This window comes from Adiantum capillus-veneris, chromosome 14 (genome assembly GCF_014529385.1).
Source record: "Adiantum capillus-veneris isolate H3 chromosome 14, ASM1452938v2, whole genome shotgun sequence".
Taxonomy (NCBI): Eukaryota; Viridiplantae; Streptophyta; class Polypodiopsida; order Polypodiales; family Pteridaceae; genus Adiantum; species Adiantum capillus-veneris.
The window spans coordinates 154,564,310-154,586,316 of NC_140944.1; the positions used below are offsets into that span (position 1 = coordinate 154,564,310).

General features: G+C 46.1%; 1 protein-coding gene across 3 annotated transcripts in view; it reads right to left on the reverse strand.

Annotated features, from left to right (window-relative positions):
* Positions 1–358: 358 nt before the first annotated feature.
* Positions 359–22,007, reverse strand: part of LOC147443392 (DNA mismatch repair protein MutS, type 2) — a 32,204-nt gene continuing 10,555 nt past the window's right edge. Inside the window, exon 4 of one of the 3 annotated variants that reach the window (XM_086529264.1) lies at positions 359–899. In XM_086529264.1, coding sequence (XP_086385390.1) covers positions 585–899 — 315 coding nt within the window. In that variant the 3' untranslated portion in view covers positions 359–584. Of the gene's footprint in view, positions 954–22,007 lie in introns of all 3 variants that reach the window. The other 2 variants (XM_086529265.1, XM_086529266.1) reach the window with 2 other exon arrangements.

The following is a 22,007-nucleotide window of genomic DNA, read 5'->3' on the forward strand; positions in this document are numbered from 1 at the left end:
TTTGAGAAGAGAAAATTTGCATAAATTTACCTAAAATAACTTGCATGATGGGTGTTTAAAAAAAGATGCGCAAGTTTTATGAAGAAAAGGGCGTTTCCTTGCTTGAATTCATCAGTAAGGGAATATTTAATTACCACTGAATGACATGTTGTATATGGGCCTTGTATTAGCCTCAAAGGATATGAGGTTGTTAAGCTCATATAGGCAATTACACAACTGGCACAAAACTTTGGGCACACCATAATCATACGCCGGGAATCGCATATGTGCATTAATGAACACAAACACACACACATCTTCTCGCAATACACATATCTACCAACATGCCTATAAGTATTCTTAGATGACAAACTTGATCAAAATAAGGTTAGTACAAGTAATGTATAGTAGAATTGAAATACATGGTTATGCTAAAACACCAAAGTGATCATACTATGACTAAAATTCTCATTAGTTTATTGTTGATGTTTTTACCCTCACCTTGTGGACGTTAGACATACATGATATGATGGCCACGAAAGGAGACAGGGCTTTTAAAATTTAGACTACAAAGAATTAGTGTACATGTGTGGCGCCGGGGCATATCACTTGAGGTAAACTGCTGTACAACCATAATTCATTGGACTTTCTTGTTCAAACTTCAACACCAAAGGATGTCCTTTCAGCCTCTCTAAAACTGCAGCTCGCAGTGCTCCTGTTCCTTCCCCATGTATAACGAAAAAGATGGAGGAGCGTCTGTGTTTGAGAAATGCAAAGTCAAGATTCATTAGAGCTTCATCCACCCGCATTCCTCTCAAGTCTACACTGTTCCGCGATGTCTGGAGGACAAGTCCACTCCGCACCTCCTCTTCAGGCGGCTCAGCAGCGACCCTTTTCATCCGTTGTTGTGGGCCCACCTGCTGATACCATGTGATGAGCAATGAGGACCACTGCTACAAGGCATTTACTTAGCTCTGAAAGAATGTATAGAAATCTGATTAGAGAAGCCGCTAACATGACACCCTCGACGGTGTAAGCATGCGTATCAACACGTGACACTGCAGTGGTTTTTCGACCCCTTTGTATCTTGTTTTGCCTCCCAGATTTCTGTACTATATTTTCGCAATCATTAAAATACACCATCTCATCTAGTAGATCACCTCCCTTTACCTTGTATTCTTCATTACTGCTCTAACATTACTCTCACCGTCTGTAGTGCCTAATCGCACGCTTGCAATTAGTAGTGGCTTCAGGGAGCAGCAAACTGCGCAGACATCAAGAGCAAAGTTCAAACACGGGAACTCCACTATTTGCGTAAACCATTGGCTGCAACAGTGCATTGCCTACAACTGTGTATTTACAACTGTGCACATGTACAATGGTTCCCTTAACGAACATATATACAGGGGGTAGGTGACGGGGAGGATGGTGAGTGAGGGCCACACCGTTGGGAGCTTCGACGCATTGAGGGAGACTTTCAGACAGCGGGGACTGCTGAGTGGGCGTCGGCTCATGCGTATCTGACGGTGGCAGTGCTACGCCCCAGACCCACTGTCGGCGTTCGCCTCGGTGGACATGTCTAACGTTGATGCGTCGTAGGCAAGTCCCAGGGAGGTCCTCGCTGTTGTCGGAGTCTTCAATGTGGCGTCGAAACACTGGATGTGTCGACGGGATAGTCGCCACGTAGTACCTTGCCGAATCGCTGCCGCGAAAGAAGATACTCCTCCAAACAGAAAGGAACACGAAACCATCAATGTCTTTCTACCTGGAGCAAACCTAAAGTCGAGGGTTGCGAATTTACCCCGGGGCCAATTTATTGTACAGTGTGATGATGTGGCATTTTTTCAGGGCGCCCCCATTTATCTAGGCCATAGGTTGTTTACTTGGGTCGGCGGGCAAGTCAATAGAAAAATCATTCAGAAATTTGTATATCTTTTGCTAAATTTAGATCTACTTGCAATTTATTTTCCTTCATTAAGTTGAAGGGTAGCCACATAAGCAGCTAATGAGTAGTCACAGGTTATGGTGGACCCAATCAGTGGGTTAGAACATAGATAATGCACACTCCCACCTAGCTAACCAAAAAGGGACGTTGGGCTAGATCCACCCGAACAAACAGTTAAAATCAATAAGCTGGCATGATGTCACGTGACACATCCAACCCCATGTGTCCGTGGACAAGCTACAGCATGGCCAGGGTTCAGTTCAATCAAGTCAGTCTAGAATAGGAAGTGATCTGGCACTTTTGTGAGTCTGTTCGCAGAACGTGCATGTCCACGCACTTAGAGTAGATGCATATCCTCTGGTTGCACACAGCATGATTATCAAATTTCCATCAGAACCCATCATGAGCATTTTTACAATGCATAGACCTATTTTCCCTATTTTTGACATTTTTCACTTATTATTTTTAAGTGACTTTTGTTGGGAATTGGGTAGGGCAATTTTGCTAAGCTTGTATATAAGAAAACCTAGCGCTAGCACTTTCTGGCAAAAGAGGCAACAGGAGCACTTGCTCAACAGGCAACTTCTCAGCAGAACCCCCAAGAGGCCTAGCGTTTTCGCATCACAGCAGAAGGCTAACGTTTTTGGACAAGATCAGCCAGTGTTTTTGCTCTTGCAGATTCCTGGCAATAGCAGACCAAGCAGAAGCCCCAACGTTAGCAGATTCTCCACAGCCTGACCATTTTCAGCCCTAGCGTTTTCGGTTTGCAGATCAACCTCAACATTTTTGCAGATCTTCGCGACGGAACCAGCCCTAGACTCAGCGTTTTCAGTTTTCAGCAGTCAGTACCCGAAGTAGAACCCCCGAACCTCGCAGATCTCACCTTCCCACAGCAGATCCTCGCCGCACGGTCAGATTCCGCAACGTTTACAGATTCACCCCGGAAAACACAGATTTCAACATCTTCGTTTTCAGCGCGTCGTCGTTGCATCGTCGTCATCGACATCGTTACCGACATAGAGTCGAATTCAGCAGATAAAGATTTGCAGATTTCAGCCCTTAGCGATTTCAGATTTCAGCCCATCTCCTCGTCGTCCTCATCATCGTCGACATCGTCGGCAAGTCCAAGTGTCACGTGACACATCCAACCCTACGTGTCTGTGGACAAGCTACAGCATGACCAGGGTTCAGTTCAGTCAAGTCAATCTAGATTAGGAAGTGATCTGGCACTTTTGTGAGTCTGTTCGCAGACCGTGCATGTCCAGACACTTAGATTAGATGCATATCCTCTGGTTGCACACAGCAACCATATGATCCCCATCAGATCCCATCAAGAGCATTTTTACAGTGCATAGACCTATTTTCTCTATTGTTGATATTTTTCACTTATTATTTTTAAGTGATTTTTGTTGGAAAGTAGGTAGGGCAAGTTTGCTAAGTTTGTATATAAGCAAACATAGCACTAGCACTTTCTGGCAGAAGAGGCAGCAGGAACCAGTGTGTTCACATGCAACTTCTCAGCAGGACCCCAAGATCCCTAGCGTTTTTGCTCCACAGCAGATGGGCTAGCGTTTTTTGGACAAGAACCCAGATCAGCCAGCGTTTTTGCTTCTGCATCAGCCTGGCGACAGAACCACAGCAGATCAGCCTAGCGTTTTGCATTGCAAGACAACCGGCTGCAGCAGAAGACAGAAACCAGCCCTGGCGTTTTTGGATCAGCCTGGACCTCAACGTTTTTGCAATTCCGGCACGACAAGGTAACAAGAAGACCAGCGTTTTCAGTTTTCAGCAGTTAGCACCAACAGTAGAGTCCCCGAACCTCGCAGATCTCACCTTCCCGTAGCTGATCCTCGCCACACGATCAGATCCCACAAAGTTTGCAGTTTCAGCCCAAAAAACGCAGATTTCGCATCTGCGTTTTCAACGCGTCATCGTCGTACCGTCGTCATCGACATAGAGTCAGAATTCAGCAGATAACGATTTGCAGATTTCAGCCCTTAGCTTTTTCAGATTTCAGCCCGTCTCGTCGTCGTCCTCATCGTCGTCGACAACTTCAGCAAGTCGAAGCATTGTAGAGATTTGTGCAACATAAGTAGACCGCTCTCGCCATAGAGAGTGGGGCCTTCGGAGGAGGGTTTGACAACATCTCTGGTGTCGTATTCTTCTCTCTCTATCTCTCAATCTCATGCACCTTCATTCACAGTGTTCACCACTTTGTTTGTGTCCATTGCACTCTCTCACTAAAGGAACGGAAGGCTCTCCCTTTCGTAAGTAAAAGGATTCCTTGAGCACAGTTCGGAGCACTCATCTTGAGCAAAGCTCAATATTCATTCCGTTGCACCTTACATTGGTATCAAAGCTTTTGCAGTGTTCTGTATCACTCAAGGAAAGAACCACAAGAACCACATATTTTTTTTGCTTGTTGAGGTCGCACGAACCCAAGTTCACTTGGGTGTGTTGATTCCAAATTGTGTTTTTGAAGAGTGACAGGAAACCCAAGAAAGAAGGGCTTGTTCAGCCTCCCCTTGTGCCTCTTTTCACTCATTGAGAGCAGACCATGCACTTAGCGACCGGCCAATCGACGTGAGGTGGGAAAAAGCAACCTTGGTGTGAGCGCAAGGCCGCCAAGAGGTGCGCCCGCGGAAAAGAGCAGAACTCGGGTGAACAGAAGATCCTTCTCTAACGCCGATTGCAAGCGAAAGAAGAACCTCAAGAACCTGAAGAACTCAAGACCGCTAAGAACCCAAGAACCACAAGAACCCAAGTTCCTCGTGACCCAAGACTTCAGTGGATGGTCATCACCCGAAGCGGAATGGATACTTCGCATGGAGGTGGTGAGCACGGGAGTGGCAAAGAAGAGTTTTCTCCACCAGGAGGTTTTTCCGACCCTCCCCCTTTCCCATGTACGACAAGGATTGCACTTGCCACTAACTCCTATGAAGGCTTTCGACAAGATGATGATGCACAGTAAGCTAGAAAGCGACGAAAGAATAGCAGCCATAGAACATAAATATGAAGAACGAATGGCAGCCATAGCACGTGAACGCGAAGAAAGATTGGCAGCCATCGAGCGTAAGTACGAGCAAGCACGCTTGGAAGACAAAGCAAGACAAGCAGAATTTGATCGCGAGAACAAAGCAAGAAAAGAAAAGAGCGACCAACACATGAAAGAGTTCTTGCGACTCTTTTCTATTGTGCAGGCGCAGTTTGCACAGAATCAGGAACAGGAGACTCCCTCAGTCTCTTCTTCTCCAAAGCATGACACAGGATTTGCATGATGATAAGCATGATGATTTGAATGATAATGATAAGCATGCTGATTTGAATGACAATGACAAGCATGATGATTTGCATGATGATCACGATGTGATTTATCACAAGCATGATGATTGGTAGGAAGATGATGTGATTGTTCACAAGGATGATGTGTTAGTTGATACTTTCTTTAGTGAAGCTAACCTCATTGCAGATTCGATTAAACACGAAGAACCAATCTTGACTCTCGAGCCTAGGTCCAAAGAACTCCCACAAGAAGTATTATGTGTTCAAGTGATTCGTCAGCACGCATTGTTTGAGTGTTTCATTCGTAATTGTTTCCTGTATTTTAGTCACCGTCTTTATGTGATCCCTTTTCCTACGCATGACATATTGTTCAATGAGCACGTTTCACTCATGAATGAGCACGTATGTATGCGGATTATTCATGAAAAGCTAAAAAGTATGCACCCAAGGAAGTCACATTCCATGTCTCTTCCTGGGCACGACACAATCGTAGAAAGAACACAAGAAAGTATGAGCCCCAAGCATGGGCATTTCCGTTGTGAATTGCCACAGTTGATTGATTTAGATCAACAAGACAAGATTCGATCTTATTGTTTGCATGTGTTTCATGAACGGTTTGGCACTCCGTCTCTTTGTTCATCTACATTGCATGCACAGTCTTTGAGGAAGACAAGATTTTTTCCAGTCACTTTACATGGAATAGGTATGTTCATGTTTTTGTGTTGGAAGTGGTTTCATAAATTTTCAGCCATGGAGATTCTTGAAGAAGGAAGAAGCATGACTCTAGACAAAGTTGAAGCATCAAAGGAGCCACAGAAGACTTTGTGTCGCTTTCGGCGCGGCCCAAAGAAGCAAGCTTTGCAGACCTTCATGAAGTTCAACTACCGCACGACCCACACATCAGAGTGGGCCGGCGAAGAGTCCCTTCCAGGATTTCGGATGCTATTGGCGATCTCCCTCGACGCCATACAATTCGGTACCAGTACCTCACTTTGAAAAGGAGGGGATGTCATGTGACACATCCAACCCTATGTGTCTGTGGACAAGCTACAGCATGACCAGGGTTCAGTTCAGTCAAGTCAGTCTAGATTAGGAAGTGACCTGGCACTTTTGTGGGTCTGTTCGCAGACCGTGCATATCCAGACACTTAGATTAGATGCATATCCTCTGGTTGCACACAGCATGTCACGTAACACATCCCAACCCTATGTGTTCGTGGACAAGCTACACCATAGCAGGGTTCCCGTCAGTTCAGTTAGTTAGATTAGCAGTGATCTGGCACTTTGTGAGTCTATTCGTAGACTGTGCATGCCCAGTCACTTAGCATAGATGCATATCCTCCGGTTGCACACAGCATGATTATCGGAATTCCCATCAGAATCCATTAGCATCAGTTAGGGAAATTTTCCAGTGCATTTAGCCTATTTTCCCTATTTTTGGTTATTTTCACTTATTATTTTTAAGTGACTTTCCAACAAAAGTAGGTAGCGCAATTTTGCTAAGTTAATATATAAGCAAACCCAAGTTAGCACTTTCTGGCAAAAGAGGCAGCATGAGCTTCCCGCTCAACAGGTCACTTCTCAGCAGTACCCCCCCCCCCCCCCCCCCCCCCCCCCCCCCCCCGGAGCCTAGCGTTTTGGATAAAGACCTCAGCCGGCGAGTCCTCCTGCAGTACCTCGGCAACACCAGATGCCCGCATCCTTTCCCCCTTGCATCATCGCCAAGACCATCAGCATTGTGGCGTTATTGTCTCAGCATTTCAGCGTTTTCATCAACAATCACTAACGCTAGGAGTGTTGCCTATTCCAGCGTTTTCCACAGCTTGGCACCTCAGCATATGCAGCGTTTACAGCAGGTGCAAACCTCTCTAAAAACGCAGACAAAGAAGTCCTACAGAGCCCAGCGTTTTTGGCAAGAACAAGACAGCATCAGCGTTTTTAACTTTCAGCCTTTAGCACATCAGATCCACAGCATTTCTAGCACTACGACGCAGTAGAAGGACCACCCCAAGACGGTTGCAGATGTTCCCCCATTTTCAGCCATAAAAACGCAGCCAAAACAGTCATTTTCAGCCACTGAAACAGTCCCAGAATTCAGCGATTAGAAGATCTCAGATTTCAGCCATCAAGTCGTCGTTGTCGTCGTCGTCATCGGCATAGTCCAACTTGCATTTGTCCATTGCATTCGCATTGTACATCTTTGTGCAATCAAAGTAGACCACTCTCGCTGACGAGAGTGGGGCCTTCGGAGGAGGGTTTTACAACCTCTCGGTGTCGTATCTCTTCTCTCTCCTTCTCTCAGTCTCATTCACTTGCACGCACAATATCCACTCACTTTGTTCGTGATCACAGCACTCTCCATAAGACGGAAAGCTCTCTCTTTCCCTAAGAACTAAAAGGAACCTTGAGCAATAAAGATCACTAATCTTGAGAAAATACAACATTCATTCCGCTGCACCTTACATTGGTATCAGAGCTTGGAAGTGTTCTGCATTACTCAAGGAAAGAACCACAAGAATTTTTTTTTGCTTGTTGCGATCGCACCAACCTAAGTTTACTCGGGCGTGGCGATTCCTAATCGTATTTTGTTGAAGAGTGACAAGAATCCCAAGAAAGAAGGGCTTGTCCAGCCTCCCCTTGTGTCTCTTTTCACTCATCGAGAGCGGACCGTGCACTTAGTGGCCGGCCAATCGACGTGAGGTGGGGAAAAGCAACCTTGGTGTAAGCGCAAGGCCGCCAACGGGTGCGCCCGCAGAAAAGGGTAGAACTCGGATGAAGATCCTTCTCCATCGTGATTTGCAAGTGAAAGAAAACCTCAAGAACCCAAGACCCTCAAGACTCAAGAACCTCAAGAACCCAAGATTCTCACGAATCAAGGACCTCAAGACCCTCAAGAACCCAAGTTCCTCGCGAGCTTAAGACCCCAAGATCATAGTGCATGGTTGTCACCTGAAGCGGCATGGATACTTCGCATTCAGGTGATGAGCATGAGAGAGGCGACGAATGATTCTCCCCACCAGGAGATTTTTCCAACCCTCCCTCTTCGCCATCTACGCCAGACCCTATGGAGGCAATGATGAAGCAGATGATGGCCATGATGGATAGACAGGAAGACAAGCGCCTTGCTTTAGAACACGAGCGCGACGCAAGAAAAGAAAGAAAAGAACTAAGGAAGGAAGAAACGGCAGCACGAAACACAGCATTGGAGGCCGATCGCGCCGCTCATAGATTGGCTTTGGAGACCGAGCGTGAAGCTCGTAGATCGGCTTTGGAGACCGAGCGTGAAGCTCGACGAGAGCTACGCACTCAAGAATTGATTGCCCAAGTCCTAGCCTCGAAGACCGAACCACCCAAAGATCGTGGAAGTTCGTCAAGTGGCACAAGCCATGACGCGGATTCCAACCATCCAGTTACAGAAAAGTTGATTTTCAGCAAGTATGACGGTAAGATGGATGCTACAGTTATTCAGTCTTGGTTGCATCACGACAACTAAGAAGACAGGAAATAACAAAGTTTTGACGGCAGCTATGTACCTTGCCGGTGACGCCATCAATTGGTACCACGTATGGCAAGAGGCACAGCTAGCCGCGCACATAGAGGCAGCCGACGATTTCACGCCCCTCTCTTTTAGCTGGGCTGATTTCCAAGACAAGCTCAAGGCGCGGTTTATGCCACCTCAGTACCTCGCACGGTTGAAAGACGATTGGCGCGCTCTCAAGCAAAATGGTATGCCGGTTATGTCTTTTTCTAATCGTGTTTTGCAGCTAGGTACCCAACTACGCATGTCGGATGAAGAGCGCAAAGAGGCTTTTCTCTTTGGATTGGACGAGTATATCAAATACGATGTCGAGGTACTCGATCCAATCGATCTCAACAAGGAGGTAGCGATTGCTCTCGCACAAGAGATGAAGCACAACAAGGGAAAGCCTAAGGAGAACAAGACTTCCACAAGTACCTCGCAGACTCCTCAGAACGGTAAGAATGGTAAGAATAATAACTCTTCTAACCAATCTACCAACAGTATCTCATCAAAGAATTCTTCCAATGAATCTAAGGATAAGGCTAACACAATTGCTAAACCTAAGCTTACTCCTCCAGATGAAAAGATAGCACAAGGAATTGTAGGAGGATACATCACTTCGGAAGAACAAAGCACTTATTCTAAGGAAGGTCGTTGTTTTCATTGTCACATTAAGGGTCACATAAAACGAACATGTCTTAAGCTTGAATCGAATGAATCTAAAGACCCCACAGCACCCACTATATCTGTCAATGCAATGAATGATAACACGATTGTGCCCAAAGTTTCTCAGGACCCTCCCATTGATGATTCAGTCATTAAATGTTATGGTCGTACGTCGGGGCACCGTTTTGTCATATTGTTTGACCCAGGTAGTATGCATGATGTGATCAGCCCCTCTCTTGTTGAAAGAGCCCGCCTCGAAGTTAGTCCGAGATCTCCTATCGAGGTCTCTGGCTTTCGTCCTGGTATGGACGCTCTCATCACGAAGGAGTGCCTTGATGTGTTGTTTGCAATTCAACAGACTGCCTTCACTAGAAGATTTGTTGTTTCTCCTCTCTCAGGATGTGATATGATTTTAGGCATGAAATGGTTTCGTGAAATAAACCCTCTCGTTGATTGGGAGGCTAACACTTTTAACTCTCAATGCCAAAAGTGATTCTCCTATTGTTTTTCATGGAGTGGACACTGCTCCTTCTCCATCTCTCATTGCTAATATGCAGGACAAGGTTGAAAGGATTCGAGATAAGGAGACTCTCTCAGTCTCTTTTTCTCCATAGCATGACACAGGATTTGCATGATTATGAGAAGCATGATGATTTGATGGATAATGATTTGCATGATGATTTGGATGACAATGACAAGCATGATGATTTGCATGATCAAGACGTGATTTCTCACAAGCATGATGATTTGCATGATCAAGATGTGGTTTCTCACAAGCATGATGAGTTGCATGAAGAAGATGTGATTGTTCACAAGGATGATGTGTTAGTTGATGCTTTTTCTAGCGAAGCTAACCTTGTTGTAGATTCGATCAATCACCAAGAATCGATCTTGGCTTTCGAGTCGAGGTCCACAAATCCCCCACAAGAAGATTCGATAGATCCCAAAGAACCACTCTTGGCTCTCGAGCCTTGGTCCAAAGAACCATCACAGGAAGTATTGTGTGTTCGCATGATTGATACGCACGCATTGTTCGAGGGTTTCATTCGTGAAGGTTTCCTGTATTTTAGTCAGCATCGTTATGTGATCCCTTTTACTAGGCATGACATATTGTATGTTGAGCACGTTTCTCTCATGGATGAGCACATATGTATGCGGATTTTTCGTGAAAAGCTAAAAAGTTTGTATGTAAGGGAGTCGCATTCCATGTTTGAAACCGGCCCGTAGGGCGGAAGGCGTTGGCTTTCACCCGAAATTCTTTACTTTAGACACACACACAGAGCACTTTGAAAAGGAGACCTGTAACAGGAATTAACACTTAATCACACACACGGCTCGGAAGCTAGAATACTCCGAGCAGACACCGACAACCAGTAGGCCCCAAAATTGGCGCCCCTTTCTGTATTTCTTTATTCTTTATCAAAGGGAATAAAACCTGTGATCTCCCACAAGCTGCCCCGCACAATCTAGGCTAAGAAACACTTGTTCTGGGCCGATTTCGGCAGCATAACTGTACTAGGACACTTCACAGTCAATATCCCCACGCAATAGGTGACTTTCCCGACGCATATGGACACTTTGCAAAACCTGGCGAGAATCTGCAGCACGCGGAATTCTCTGTTTTCTGCCTCGAAAATGCGCCAGTTCACCTGTACAACGGTCCCCTTGCGTCCCCGAACCTCTTGGGGGGATTTGGGTCCGTTTAGGGCCGAAACCCTAAACCTGCAAAAATACACAGCAGGCTGTAATTCCCTGTTTTGGGCTCCGTTTCGTGTGCCGGTCGCATCAGTAGCAAGACCTCGAGCTCCCGCACCTGTAGGGCTACTTGCCCTTTGAATCGGACGAGATTTCTAGCGTGAAACCTCTCCGAATTCACCTGTACTTGCGGGGGATTAGCTGCTAGCTAATCCAGTACCTGTGCAAGAGGCTCTTGCCTCGGCAATCGCGCATGAACCCACATAATTGTACATTGGTCAAATGAAAAGCCCACTAGTGGGGCATAACATATTGCTCGTAGGGGAGAGAGAGGGCAGTGCGTAGCGTGCAGGGCATCACTCCTGGCACCGCACTGTACATAAGAGGGAAAGGAAGCACTCCATAGCTCTTAACCTGTGAGACAGAGAGTGAATGAGGCTCCTCTCAGCTTAAAATTCAGCGCCCATTTTTCCTTGCATTGGAAAGTGCACAGAAATGTGCCACTTGGCGCATTTACAAGCATTTTCCCGTTTCGGGTTCGCCGCTTACAAATATCTTGACCGGTTGCCCAATTGACTTCGCGGCATAGTTGTAAAATGTTCCCCTAGTCATACCGGAGGTAATGACGCGAACACATTTCTCGGCCCAAAATAGCAGTTCCCTAAATTTTAGGAGATGCTTCCGTTGGGCTCCCACTGGTCTTCTGACCATCTATCCTCATTGGGACCGCATCCAAAAATGCAATGTGGCCCAACTATCGGATACTTTCAGTTGGTAGTCACACCTTGACGTTAGGCCTTTATTGAGTTCACTTCCTAGTATCCACCAACTTGCTAAGTGCGACGGGGGGACCTATATGATCTTGCTTTGAGCCTAGACATCTTCTTACCATACGAATTCCAGTGCCGACCACTTTCCGTCTGCGGGTGAATGTACCGTTCACATTGGCCATACAATGTCCGACCGTTTGCTACTTCAAAAAGAGGGTCTCAAAACAAATAAAATAAACCCCATTGGAAAGAAACCAACAACCAAGGTTAGCAATTGCCACATCTTTGTGACATGGTTAATAACTGCCACGTCCTCGTGACATACCCCCCTCTTGAAATCACAAACGTCCTCGATTGCATACAATAAATACACGCCATTGATGATCTTGTGCTATTAACACTCTTTTATCATCGCATGTATCTGCAAGAAAGGTCATAACATACATAAATACAAATGACCTAATGAGACCTTCATACTTTTGCCATTTCCATCTATGGCATTGAATTCATATGTACATTTGATGTACTAGCTCTATCATTACCCCTCCTATTCACACGTTGGGTTGGGGCATAAGTAGGCTGTAACCCAAAGGCTTCAAGGTAAAGCTGCAATACATTTGGTGACTCTGACAATTCATGCTCTTCCATCCACTTTGCATCCATAGGCGGATAGTTCTTGAACTTCACCAAATAGCGTCTTGCAACTTGTCCTTTAACTTTTCTGTCCTTATGTGCCAAAACTTGCTCAGGTACCAGGATCTCATCAAGTTCCTCAACTTCTGGCTGATCCTCATCTGGCATATCTTCTGGCACATCACCCACGAAGGGTCTTAGAAGACTCACGTGAAACGCATTATGAATCTTCCATGCATCAGGCAATTTCAGCCTGTAAGCCACATCGCTGATCTTGTCAAGCACTTGAAAAGGCCCATAGTAGCACATGCTGAGCTTAGGAAACAGCCGTTCCTTGCCCTTCATCTTCTTTAACCTTGCCTTTTCGAACCTTAACACAACCCAATCACCAGGTGATAGTAGCAATTCACAACGGTGATGATCAGCAGCCTTTTTTTGCTTTGCTTGAGTCTTCTCCAAGGCAACTTTGATCTTCTTATACATCTCATCCATGTTCTCAACATATCGATCTGCCTCAAAGATCTTGTCCTTTGTATGCAAAATGGGAGGAACCTTTTTGCCGCCTTCAACAATTTCAAAAGGTGCTTTGCCAGTAGACGAATGCACCGTATTATTGTATGCATACTCCAGCATTGGCAAATACTGTTCCCACTTGCCCTTATTATCTGACACAGCATTTCAACAGATCTAAGACAATAGAATTAGCCTCTTCTGACTGTCCATCAGTTTGTGGATGAAACGAAGACGAGAATTTGAGCGTAGTGCCCATGTTCTCAAACAATCCTCTCCAGAACAAACTGGTCATGCGAGGATCACGATCACTGATAATCGATTGTGGCATACCATGGTACTTAAACACATTGTACATGAACAAGCGTGCCATCTGATTCGATTTTATCTTCTTCTTGACAGGGATAAAATGGGTCTGCTTGCTGAACCTGCAGATAATGGTCCATATACCATCACTCCCTGTTGGCGTCCTTGGAAGATCAAAGATAAGTCCATAGCAATGCTTTCCCATGGCTTATCCGGAATCGGCAGTGGTTGTAACAACCCTGGTGCCTTTTGCCTGTCAAACTTGACCTTTTGGCAAACTATGCATGCTTTCACAAAGGCATCCACATCTCTCCTCAAGGTAGGCCAATAGAAGAACGTCTCTACCGCTTTAACTATTGCATCAATGCCACAATGCCCTGCATACGGTGGGACATGACTCTCTTCCATGACCTTATGTCGCAGTGGCCTAGTGACACAAAGTCTGCCATGCATCATCATAAAACCATCTCTAACCATCTCTGAGGAGGTAGTGCTCGTGATGTTGCCCCTCTTGTAACTGTTCAAAGATCCTTGCAAAATCTTCATCAGCAGTATATTGTTCCTTCATGTCATCTAACTCATGATGATAAGGAATTGACACAGCTGAAATTTGTGGCTTTCTTGATAACGCATCAGCCACAACATTCTTCTTGCCTTCCACATGCATAATCTGGAAGTGGAACATGGAAAGAATGTTTGCCCATCGCATATGCTTTTCGGATAACTTTGACTGTGTCAAGAAGTATCGCAAGGTTTGATGATCGGTTTGGACAACAAAATCAGCACCTAAGAGGTAGTGCTTTCAGCTAGAAAGCGCATGAATCACGGCCAAGAGCTCTTTCTCATAGACTTGCATAGTCCTCTCTAGCCCTTGCAAAATTCGTCTTTCATAAGCTACTACCCGTCCATCTTGCATTAGCACTGCTCCGATGCTACTGCCACACGCGTCACACTGGACCACGAATGACTTCCTTAGATCTGGCAAAACAATAACTGGATCTGAAGTCAACTTTTCCTTTAAGAGACTAAAAGCTGAAATCTCTTTTTGGGTCCATCTGAAAGTGACCTCTTTCTTTTGCAATGCGTGAAGAGGCGATGCTATCTCTGCAAAATTTCTGATAAACCTTCTATAGTAGGAACACAATCCCAAGAAGCTTCTGACATCGTGCACAGTCTTCAAGTCTGGCCATGTCTTGATAGCTTCGACCTCTGCGGGATCCATTCTAACACCATCCTTTGAGACTATGTGGCCCAGAAAGTGGATCTCTTCGAGGAAGAATTCACTTTTCTTAGGATTGACAAGTAACCTGTGACTGCGCAGCTCTTCAAACACAATGGTCAAGTGACGCCTATGCTCCTCTTCATTCTTCGAATACACTATCATGTCATCGAAGAACGTTCCAACAAACTGTTGATGCGAGCGAAAAATCCGGTCCATCATTCTGTTGAACGTGGCAGGAGCATTTGTTAGCCCAAACGGCATCACTAGAAACTCATAAAGACCAAATGTCGTTCTAAACGCAGTCTTGTGCACATCCTCTGGCCTTATACAAATCTGATGGTACCCACTCTTAAGGTCTATCCTGCTGAAAATTGTAGCACCCTCTAAACGATCGAGAATATCATCAATTCTAGGAATAGGGAACCTATTCTTGATGGTATTCTTATTCAACGCACGGTAATCAATACACATGCGCCATGAGCCATCCTTCTTCTGCACTAGGAGCACTGGGGAGCAAAAGGGTGAAGAACTAGGCTGAATCAGTCCCTTCTCTAATAACTCCTCATCCTGGCCCATAATCTCTTTCTGCTGCGCCGCACTAACCCTGTAGGGAGGTCTATTTGGTGGGCTACACCCTAGCACCAAATCTATCCGATGGTCCTCAGGTCTCTCTGGCGACAATTGTGACGGTAATGAATCAGAAAAACAGTCACTAAACTTTTGCAAAAATGCTGACCTTTCTTTATCTAACACAGATAAATTTGACTGATCACTATCTGAGACATCACGTGCAAAAATCAAGTACACAGAAAGATGATTCTTTATTACAGAAGTGATAGCAGAAGCAGATACAATAGGGACTGACTCTCCTTTAAGCTTTACATCCAAGATGTGAGTTTTGCCCCTATGCTGTACAGTGATCTTTTTGTTGTAGGCTTCCAAGACTCCATACACTCGGAACATCCACAGGATCCCCAACAAGGCGTCACAACCTTCCAGCGGCATGATGTAAAACTCTTCAATGTCCACATACGACTGAATATGCAGACGCAGTTTTCCAATGATGGGAGTAACACACTCTGAGTGGCAAGGACATGCCAACCCTGCCTCTGCTGTGTACCCCATCTCTTCAGCTCTGATGCCCAGCTTCATAGCTAACTCTCGTGAGATAAAGTTGGCTTTGGCACCTGGATCAAAGAAGATGTGTGCCGTCTGATCCCTAACTTCACCCCATGCCCTGCATAACTCACTAGCATCTTTGTTGGGCCTGTCACCCACCATGTCTGGCACTAGACCTGCCGTGGGTTTTGGCTTCTTACCTTTCTGGTTTTCTTTATCCTCTGAGTCAGCTGGCCTTTTCCTTTGTGGACAATTGATAGAAAAGTGACCAAGCTGCTCGCATATAAAGCATTTGTTCTCAGCCACTAGGACCTTCTTTTCCTCGAGCGACTTGTGCACAAAAGGCTTCCTTTTCTGTTTCTTTACCTGCGCTCCAGAAGTGCCGACTGAATCCTTGTCTTTGGTGGCCTTTTCTGACCCCTGTGACGCATCAGGAGCCGTTTTCACAAAGGGCTTCTTCGCTGAATTTTTCTTTTGCTGCCCTCCTTTGTCACTGCTCGGAAATCCACTGTCCTCTCCTTTCAACAAGGCAAGACCAGTGTTCGCAACTTCCATAAGCTGAGTAAGAGTAGCCACTCTGTTCTTTGTACAGTAATCGCAAAGCCCTTTAGGCAGCCCACAACAGTAGTTCTCTATCTGCTCTATCAGTGGCACAAATTTGTAGGTCACTGAGAGTAATGCTTTACAAAACCTCCTATTGTACTCCAGCAAGCTCTTGCACGAAGCTGAAGTAAGCTGGTGCCAATCTGTCAGGACGTCGGCTTCAAATTCATTTGATAGCCAAGCAGATGCAAACATTTGCTTGAAGCAAACCCAAGTGGCGGGTGCCTGTCCTTGCATTAACAATGTCGTCCACCATGTAAGTGCATTGTCCTTTAAGAAAGTGGTAGCTTTCCTGACCTTCGAGGCCTCTGTAAAATTCCCTCTCGCATAAGCTGTATCAAACTGCTGGAGGAAAGTGAGGGCCTTTGTCTTATCCTCAAAACCACTGAAGGTACTGAACTTTACCGCTACACCACCTTCTTTGTAAGCCTTCGGCTTCTCTAGTGCCCCCAAATTGTCATACGGAATGGTCTGCAACATGGGCACTGTAGTAGGCATGATCGGCATGCCTTGGCCATTCACATTTTGCGTCAGTGGTGCGATATCTGGCTGCTATCCAGAAAAACCAGCCATGCCAAAATGACCCTGTGGCACCCCAAACTGACCCTGGTTGCAGTGGAAACCTTGCTGCATGCCGATACTACCATACATGGGGTTTGGCATGATGCCTTGCATACCCCCGAACACTGTTCCTGGCATGTACGGCTGACTTCCAGGCGCATAACCAGCCATACTTTGGAACACTGATCCACCCCCGAAATACCCAGGATGTACCGTGGGTGGTGGAAAAACTGAGTGCATTGCCTGATATCCAACTCCCTATCCATTCAAGACAGCATGCTGGCTCTGAAAGGTGGCGGGCTGAACTGGCATAACCTGTGGAATAGGCATTCTAGCCACCTGTTCAAGCACGGGAGGAACCTGCTTTGGAGCCCCCGACTCTGCAACATGCGAGTGTTCCCTTTCCTCCTGTGCCACATGAAGTACCTGGGCTTGAGCATCAACAAGCTCCGTACGTGGCGTAGGTTGCCTATTTTGCTGTTGCACTGGTGGCGCTTGCAAGAATTTCATAAACCTCGGATTCTGCACCAGCTGCGAAAAGACATTCACCGCGGCAACTAACTGAGTCTTGAACGCGTCATCCTCAAGTTGCCCTGTCATAAAGCCCTCTACTACTAGAGGGACATTCACGTTGACAGGAGGTACAGACTGACGTGGCCGTGAGCTCTCGCCAATCTCAAAAACCATAGGAATCTCCTGCCTGTCCTTTGAAGAGGAACCCTCTTCCATAATTCCCTTCCCCTTGTCGGCCATAGTGTAATCCCCACGTTCCTGCACTTTGTGTTTTTACCCTAAACAATCCAGGCTCACTCTTTAAGGAAAAAGTGATTGATGTCCCCGCGATGGAACCATGAAACCGGCCCGTAGGGCGGTAGGTGTTGGCTTTCACCCGAAATTCTTTACTTTAGACACACACAGAGCACTTTGAAAAGGAGACCTGTAACGAGAATTAACACTTAATCACACACACGGCTCGGAAGCTAGAATGCTCCGAACAGACACCGACAACCTGTAGGCCCCAAAATTGGCGCCCCTTTCGGTATTTCTTTATTCTTTATCAAAGGGAATAAAACCTATGATCTCCCACAAGCTGCCCCGCACAATCTAGGCTAAGAAACACATGTTCTGGCCCGATTTCGGCAACATAACTGTACTAGGACGTTTCACAGTCAATATCCCCACGCAATAGGTGACTTTCCCGACGCATACGAACACTTTGCAAAACCTGGCGAGAATCTACAGCACGCTGATTCTCTGTTTTCTGCCCCGAAAATGCGTCAGTTCACCTGTACAACGGTCCCCTTGCGTCCCCGAACCTCCTTGGGGGATTTGGGTCCGTTTAGGGCCGAAACCCTAAACCTGCAAAAATACACAGCAGGCTGTAATTCCCTGTTTTGGGCTCCGTTTTGCGCGCCGGTCGCATCAGTAGCAAGACCTCGAGCTCCCACACCTGTAGGGCTACTTGCCCTTTGAATCGGACGAGATTTCTGGCGTGAAACCTCTTCGAATTCACGTGTACCTGCGGGGGATTAGCTGCTAGCTAATCCAGTACCTGTGCAAGAGGCTCTTGCCTAGGCAATCGCGCATGAACCCACATAACTGTACATTGGTCAAATGAAAAGCCCACTAGTGGGGCATAACATACTGCTCATAGGGGAGAGAGAGGGCAGTGCATAGCGTGCAGGGCATCACTCCTGGCACCGCACTGTACATAAGAGGGAAAGGAAGCACTCCATAGCTATTAACCTGTGAGACAGAGAGTGAATGAGGCTCCTCTCAGCTTAAAATTCAGCGCCCATTTTTCCTTGCATTGGAAAGTGCACAGAAATGTGCCACTTGGCGCATTTACAAGCATTTTCCCATTTCGGGTTCGCCGCTTGAAAATATCCTGACCGGTTGCCCAGTTGACTTCGCGGCAGAGTTGTAAAATGTTCCCCTAGTCATACCGGAGGTAATGACGCGAACACATTTCTCGGCCCAAAATAGCAGTTCCCTAAATTTTAGGAGATGCTTCCGTTGGGCTCCCACTGGTCTTCTGACCATCTATCCTCATTGGGACTGCATCCAAAAATGCAATGTGGCCCAACTAACGGATACTTTCAGTTGGTAGTCACACCTTGACCTTAGGCCTTTATTGAGTTCACTTCCTAGTATCCACCAACTTGCTAAGTGCGACGGGGGGACCTATATGATCTTGCTCTGAGCCTAGACATCTTCTTACCATACGAATTCCAGTGCCGACCACTTGCCGTCTGCGGGTGAATGTACCGTTCACATTGGCCATACAATGTCCGACCGTTTGCTACTTCAAAAAGAGGGTCTCAAAACAAATAAAATAAACCCCATTGGAAAGAAACCAGCAACCAAGGTTAGCAGTTGCCACATCTTTGTGACATGGTTAATAACTGCCACGTCCTCGTGACAATGTCTCTTCCTTGGCATGACACAGTTTCCGAACGAGCACATGATAGTATGAGCACCACGCATGGGCATTTCCATTGTGATTTGCAACAGTTGATTGATTTCGATCAAACAGAAAAGATTCGATCTCATTGTTTGCATGTGTTTGATGAACGGGTTATCATTCCATTTCTATGTTCATCTACATTGCATACACAGTCTTTAGCGAAGACAAGATTTTTTTTCTTCACTTTACATGGAATGGGTATGTTCATGGTTTTGTGTTGGAGATGGTTTCACGAATTTTCAACCATGGAGATTCTTGAAGACGAAAGAAGCAGGATACTCGACGAAGTTGACACATCGAAGGAGCCACATAAGACTTTGTGTCGCTTTCGGCGCAGCCCAAAGAAGCAAGCGTTGCAGACCTTTATGAAGTTCAAGTACCGCATGACCTACACATCAGAGTGGGCCAACGAAGAGTCCCTTCCAAGATTCCGGATGCAGTTGGCGATCTCCCTCGACGCCATACACTTCGATACCAGTACCTCACTTTAAAAAGGAGGGGATGTCACGTGACACATCCCAACCCTATGTGTCCGTGGACAAGCTACACCATAGCAGGGTTCCCGTCAGTTCAGTCAGTTAGATTAGCAGTGATCTGGCACTTTGAGAGTCTATTCGTAGACCGTATGCCCAGTCACTTAGCATAGTCACTTAGCATAGATGCATATCCTCCGGTTGCACACAGCATGATCATCAAAATTCCCGTCAGAATCCATTAGCATCAGTTAGGGGAATTTTCCAGTGCATTTAGCCTATTTTCCCTATTTTTGGTTATTTTCACTTATTATTTTTAAGTGACTTTCCAACAAAAGTAGGTAGGGCAATTTTGCTAAGTTAATATATAAGCAAACCCAAGTTAGCACTTTCTGGCAGAAGAGGCAGCAGTAGCTTCCCGCTCAACAAGTCACTTCTCAGCAGTACCCCCCCCCCCGAAGCCTAGCATTTTGGATAAAGACCTCAGCCGGCGAGTCCTCCTGCAGTACCGCGGCAACACCAGATCCCCCGCATCCTTTCCCCCTTGCATCATCACCAAGACCATCAGCATTGTGGCGTTATTGTCTCAGCATTTCAGCGTTTTCATCAACAATCACTAACGCTAGGAGTGCTGCCTATTCCAGCGTTTTCCACAGCTTGGCACCTCAGCATATGCAGCGTTTTCAGCAGGTGCAAACCTCTCTAAAAACGCAGACAAAGAAGTCCTACAGAGCCCAGCGTTTTTGGCAAGAACAAGACAGCATCAGCGTTTTTAACTTTCAGCCTTTAGCACATCAGATCCACAGCATTTCTAGCACTACGACGCAGTAGAAGGACCACCCCAAGACGGTTGCAGATGTTCCCCCATTTTCAGCCATAAAAACGCAGCCAAAAGTCATTTTCAGCCACCGAAACAGTCCCAGAAAGATCTCAGATTTCAGCCATCAAGTCGTCGTTGTCGTCGTCGTCATCGGCATAGTCCAACTTGCATTTGTCCATTGCATTCGCATTGTACATCTTTGTGCAATCAAAGTAGACCACTCTCGCTGACGAGAGTGGGGCCTTCGGAGGAGGGTTTTACAACCTCTCGGTGTCGTATCTCTTCTCTCTCCTTCTCACAGTCTCATTCACTTGCACGCACAATATCCACTCACTTTGTTCGTGATCACAGCACTCTCCATAAGACGGAAAGCTCTCACTTTCCCTAAGAACTAAAAGGAACCTTGAGCAATAAAGATCACTAATCTTGAGAAAATACAACATTCATTCCGCTGCACCTTACACAGCATGACCATCAAATTCCCATCAGATCCCATCAAGAGCATTTTTACAGTGCATAGACCTCTCTATTTTTGACATTTTTCACTTATTATTTTTAAGGGATTTTTGTTGGAAAGTAGGTAGGGCAATTTTGCTAAGTTTATATATAAGCAAACCTAGCGCTAGCACTTTCTGGCAGAAGAGGCAGCAGAAACCAGTGTGTTCACAGGCAACTTCTCAGCAGGACCCCAAGATCCCCAGCGTTTTTGCTCCACAGCCGATGGGCTAGCGTTTTTGCTTCTGCATCAACCTGGCGACAGAACCACAGCAGATCAGCCTAGCGTTTAGCAGCAAGACAACCGGCTGCAGCAGAAGACAGAAACCAGCCCTAGCGTTTTTGGATCAGCCTCGACCTTAACGTTTTTGCAATTCCGGCGCAACAAGGCAACAAGAAGACCAGCGTTTTCAGTTTTCAGCAGTTAGCACCCGCAGTAGAGTCCCCGAACCTCGCAGATCTCACCTTCCCGTAGCAGATTCTCTCCGCACGGTCAGATCCCACGAAGTTTGCAGTTTCAGCCCGGAAAACGCAGATTTTAGCATATGCGTTTTCAGCGCATCGTCGTTCTACCGTCGCCATCGACATCGTCATCGACATAGAGTCAGAATTCAGCAGATAACGATTTGCAGATTTCAGCCTGTCTCGTCATCGTCCACATCGGCAAGTCCAAGCATTGTAGAGATTTGTGCAATCATAAGCAGACCGCTCTCGCCATAGAGAGTGGGGCCTTCGGAGGAGGGTTTGACAACATCTCTGGTGTCGTATTCTTCTCTCTCTATCTCTCAGTCTCATGCACCTTCATTCACAGTGTTCACCACTTTGTTTGTGTCCATTGCACTCTCTCACTAAAGGAACAGAAGGCTCTCCCTTTCGTAAGTAAAAGGATTCCTTGAGCACAGTTCGGAGCACTCATCTAGAGCAAAGTTCAACATTCATTCC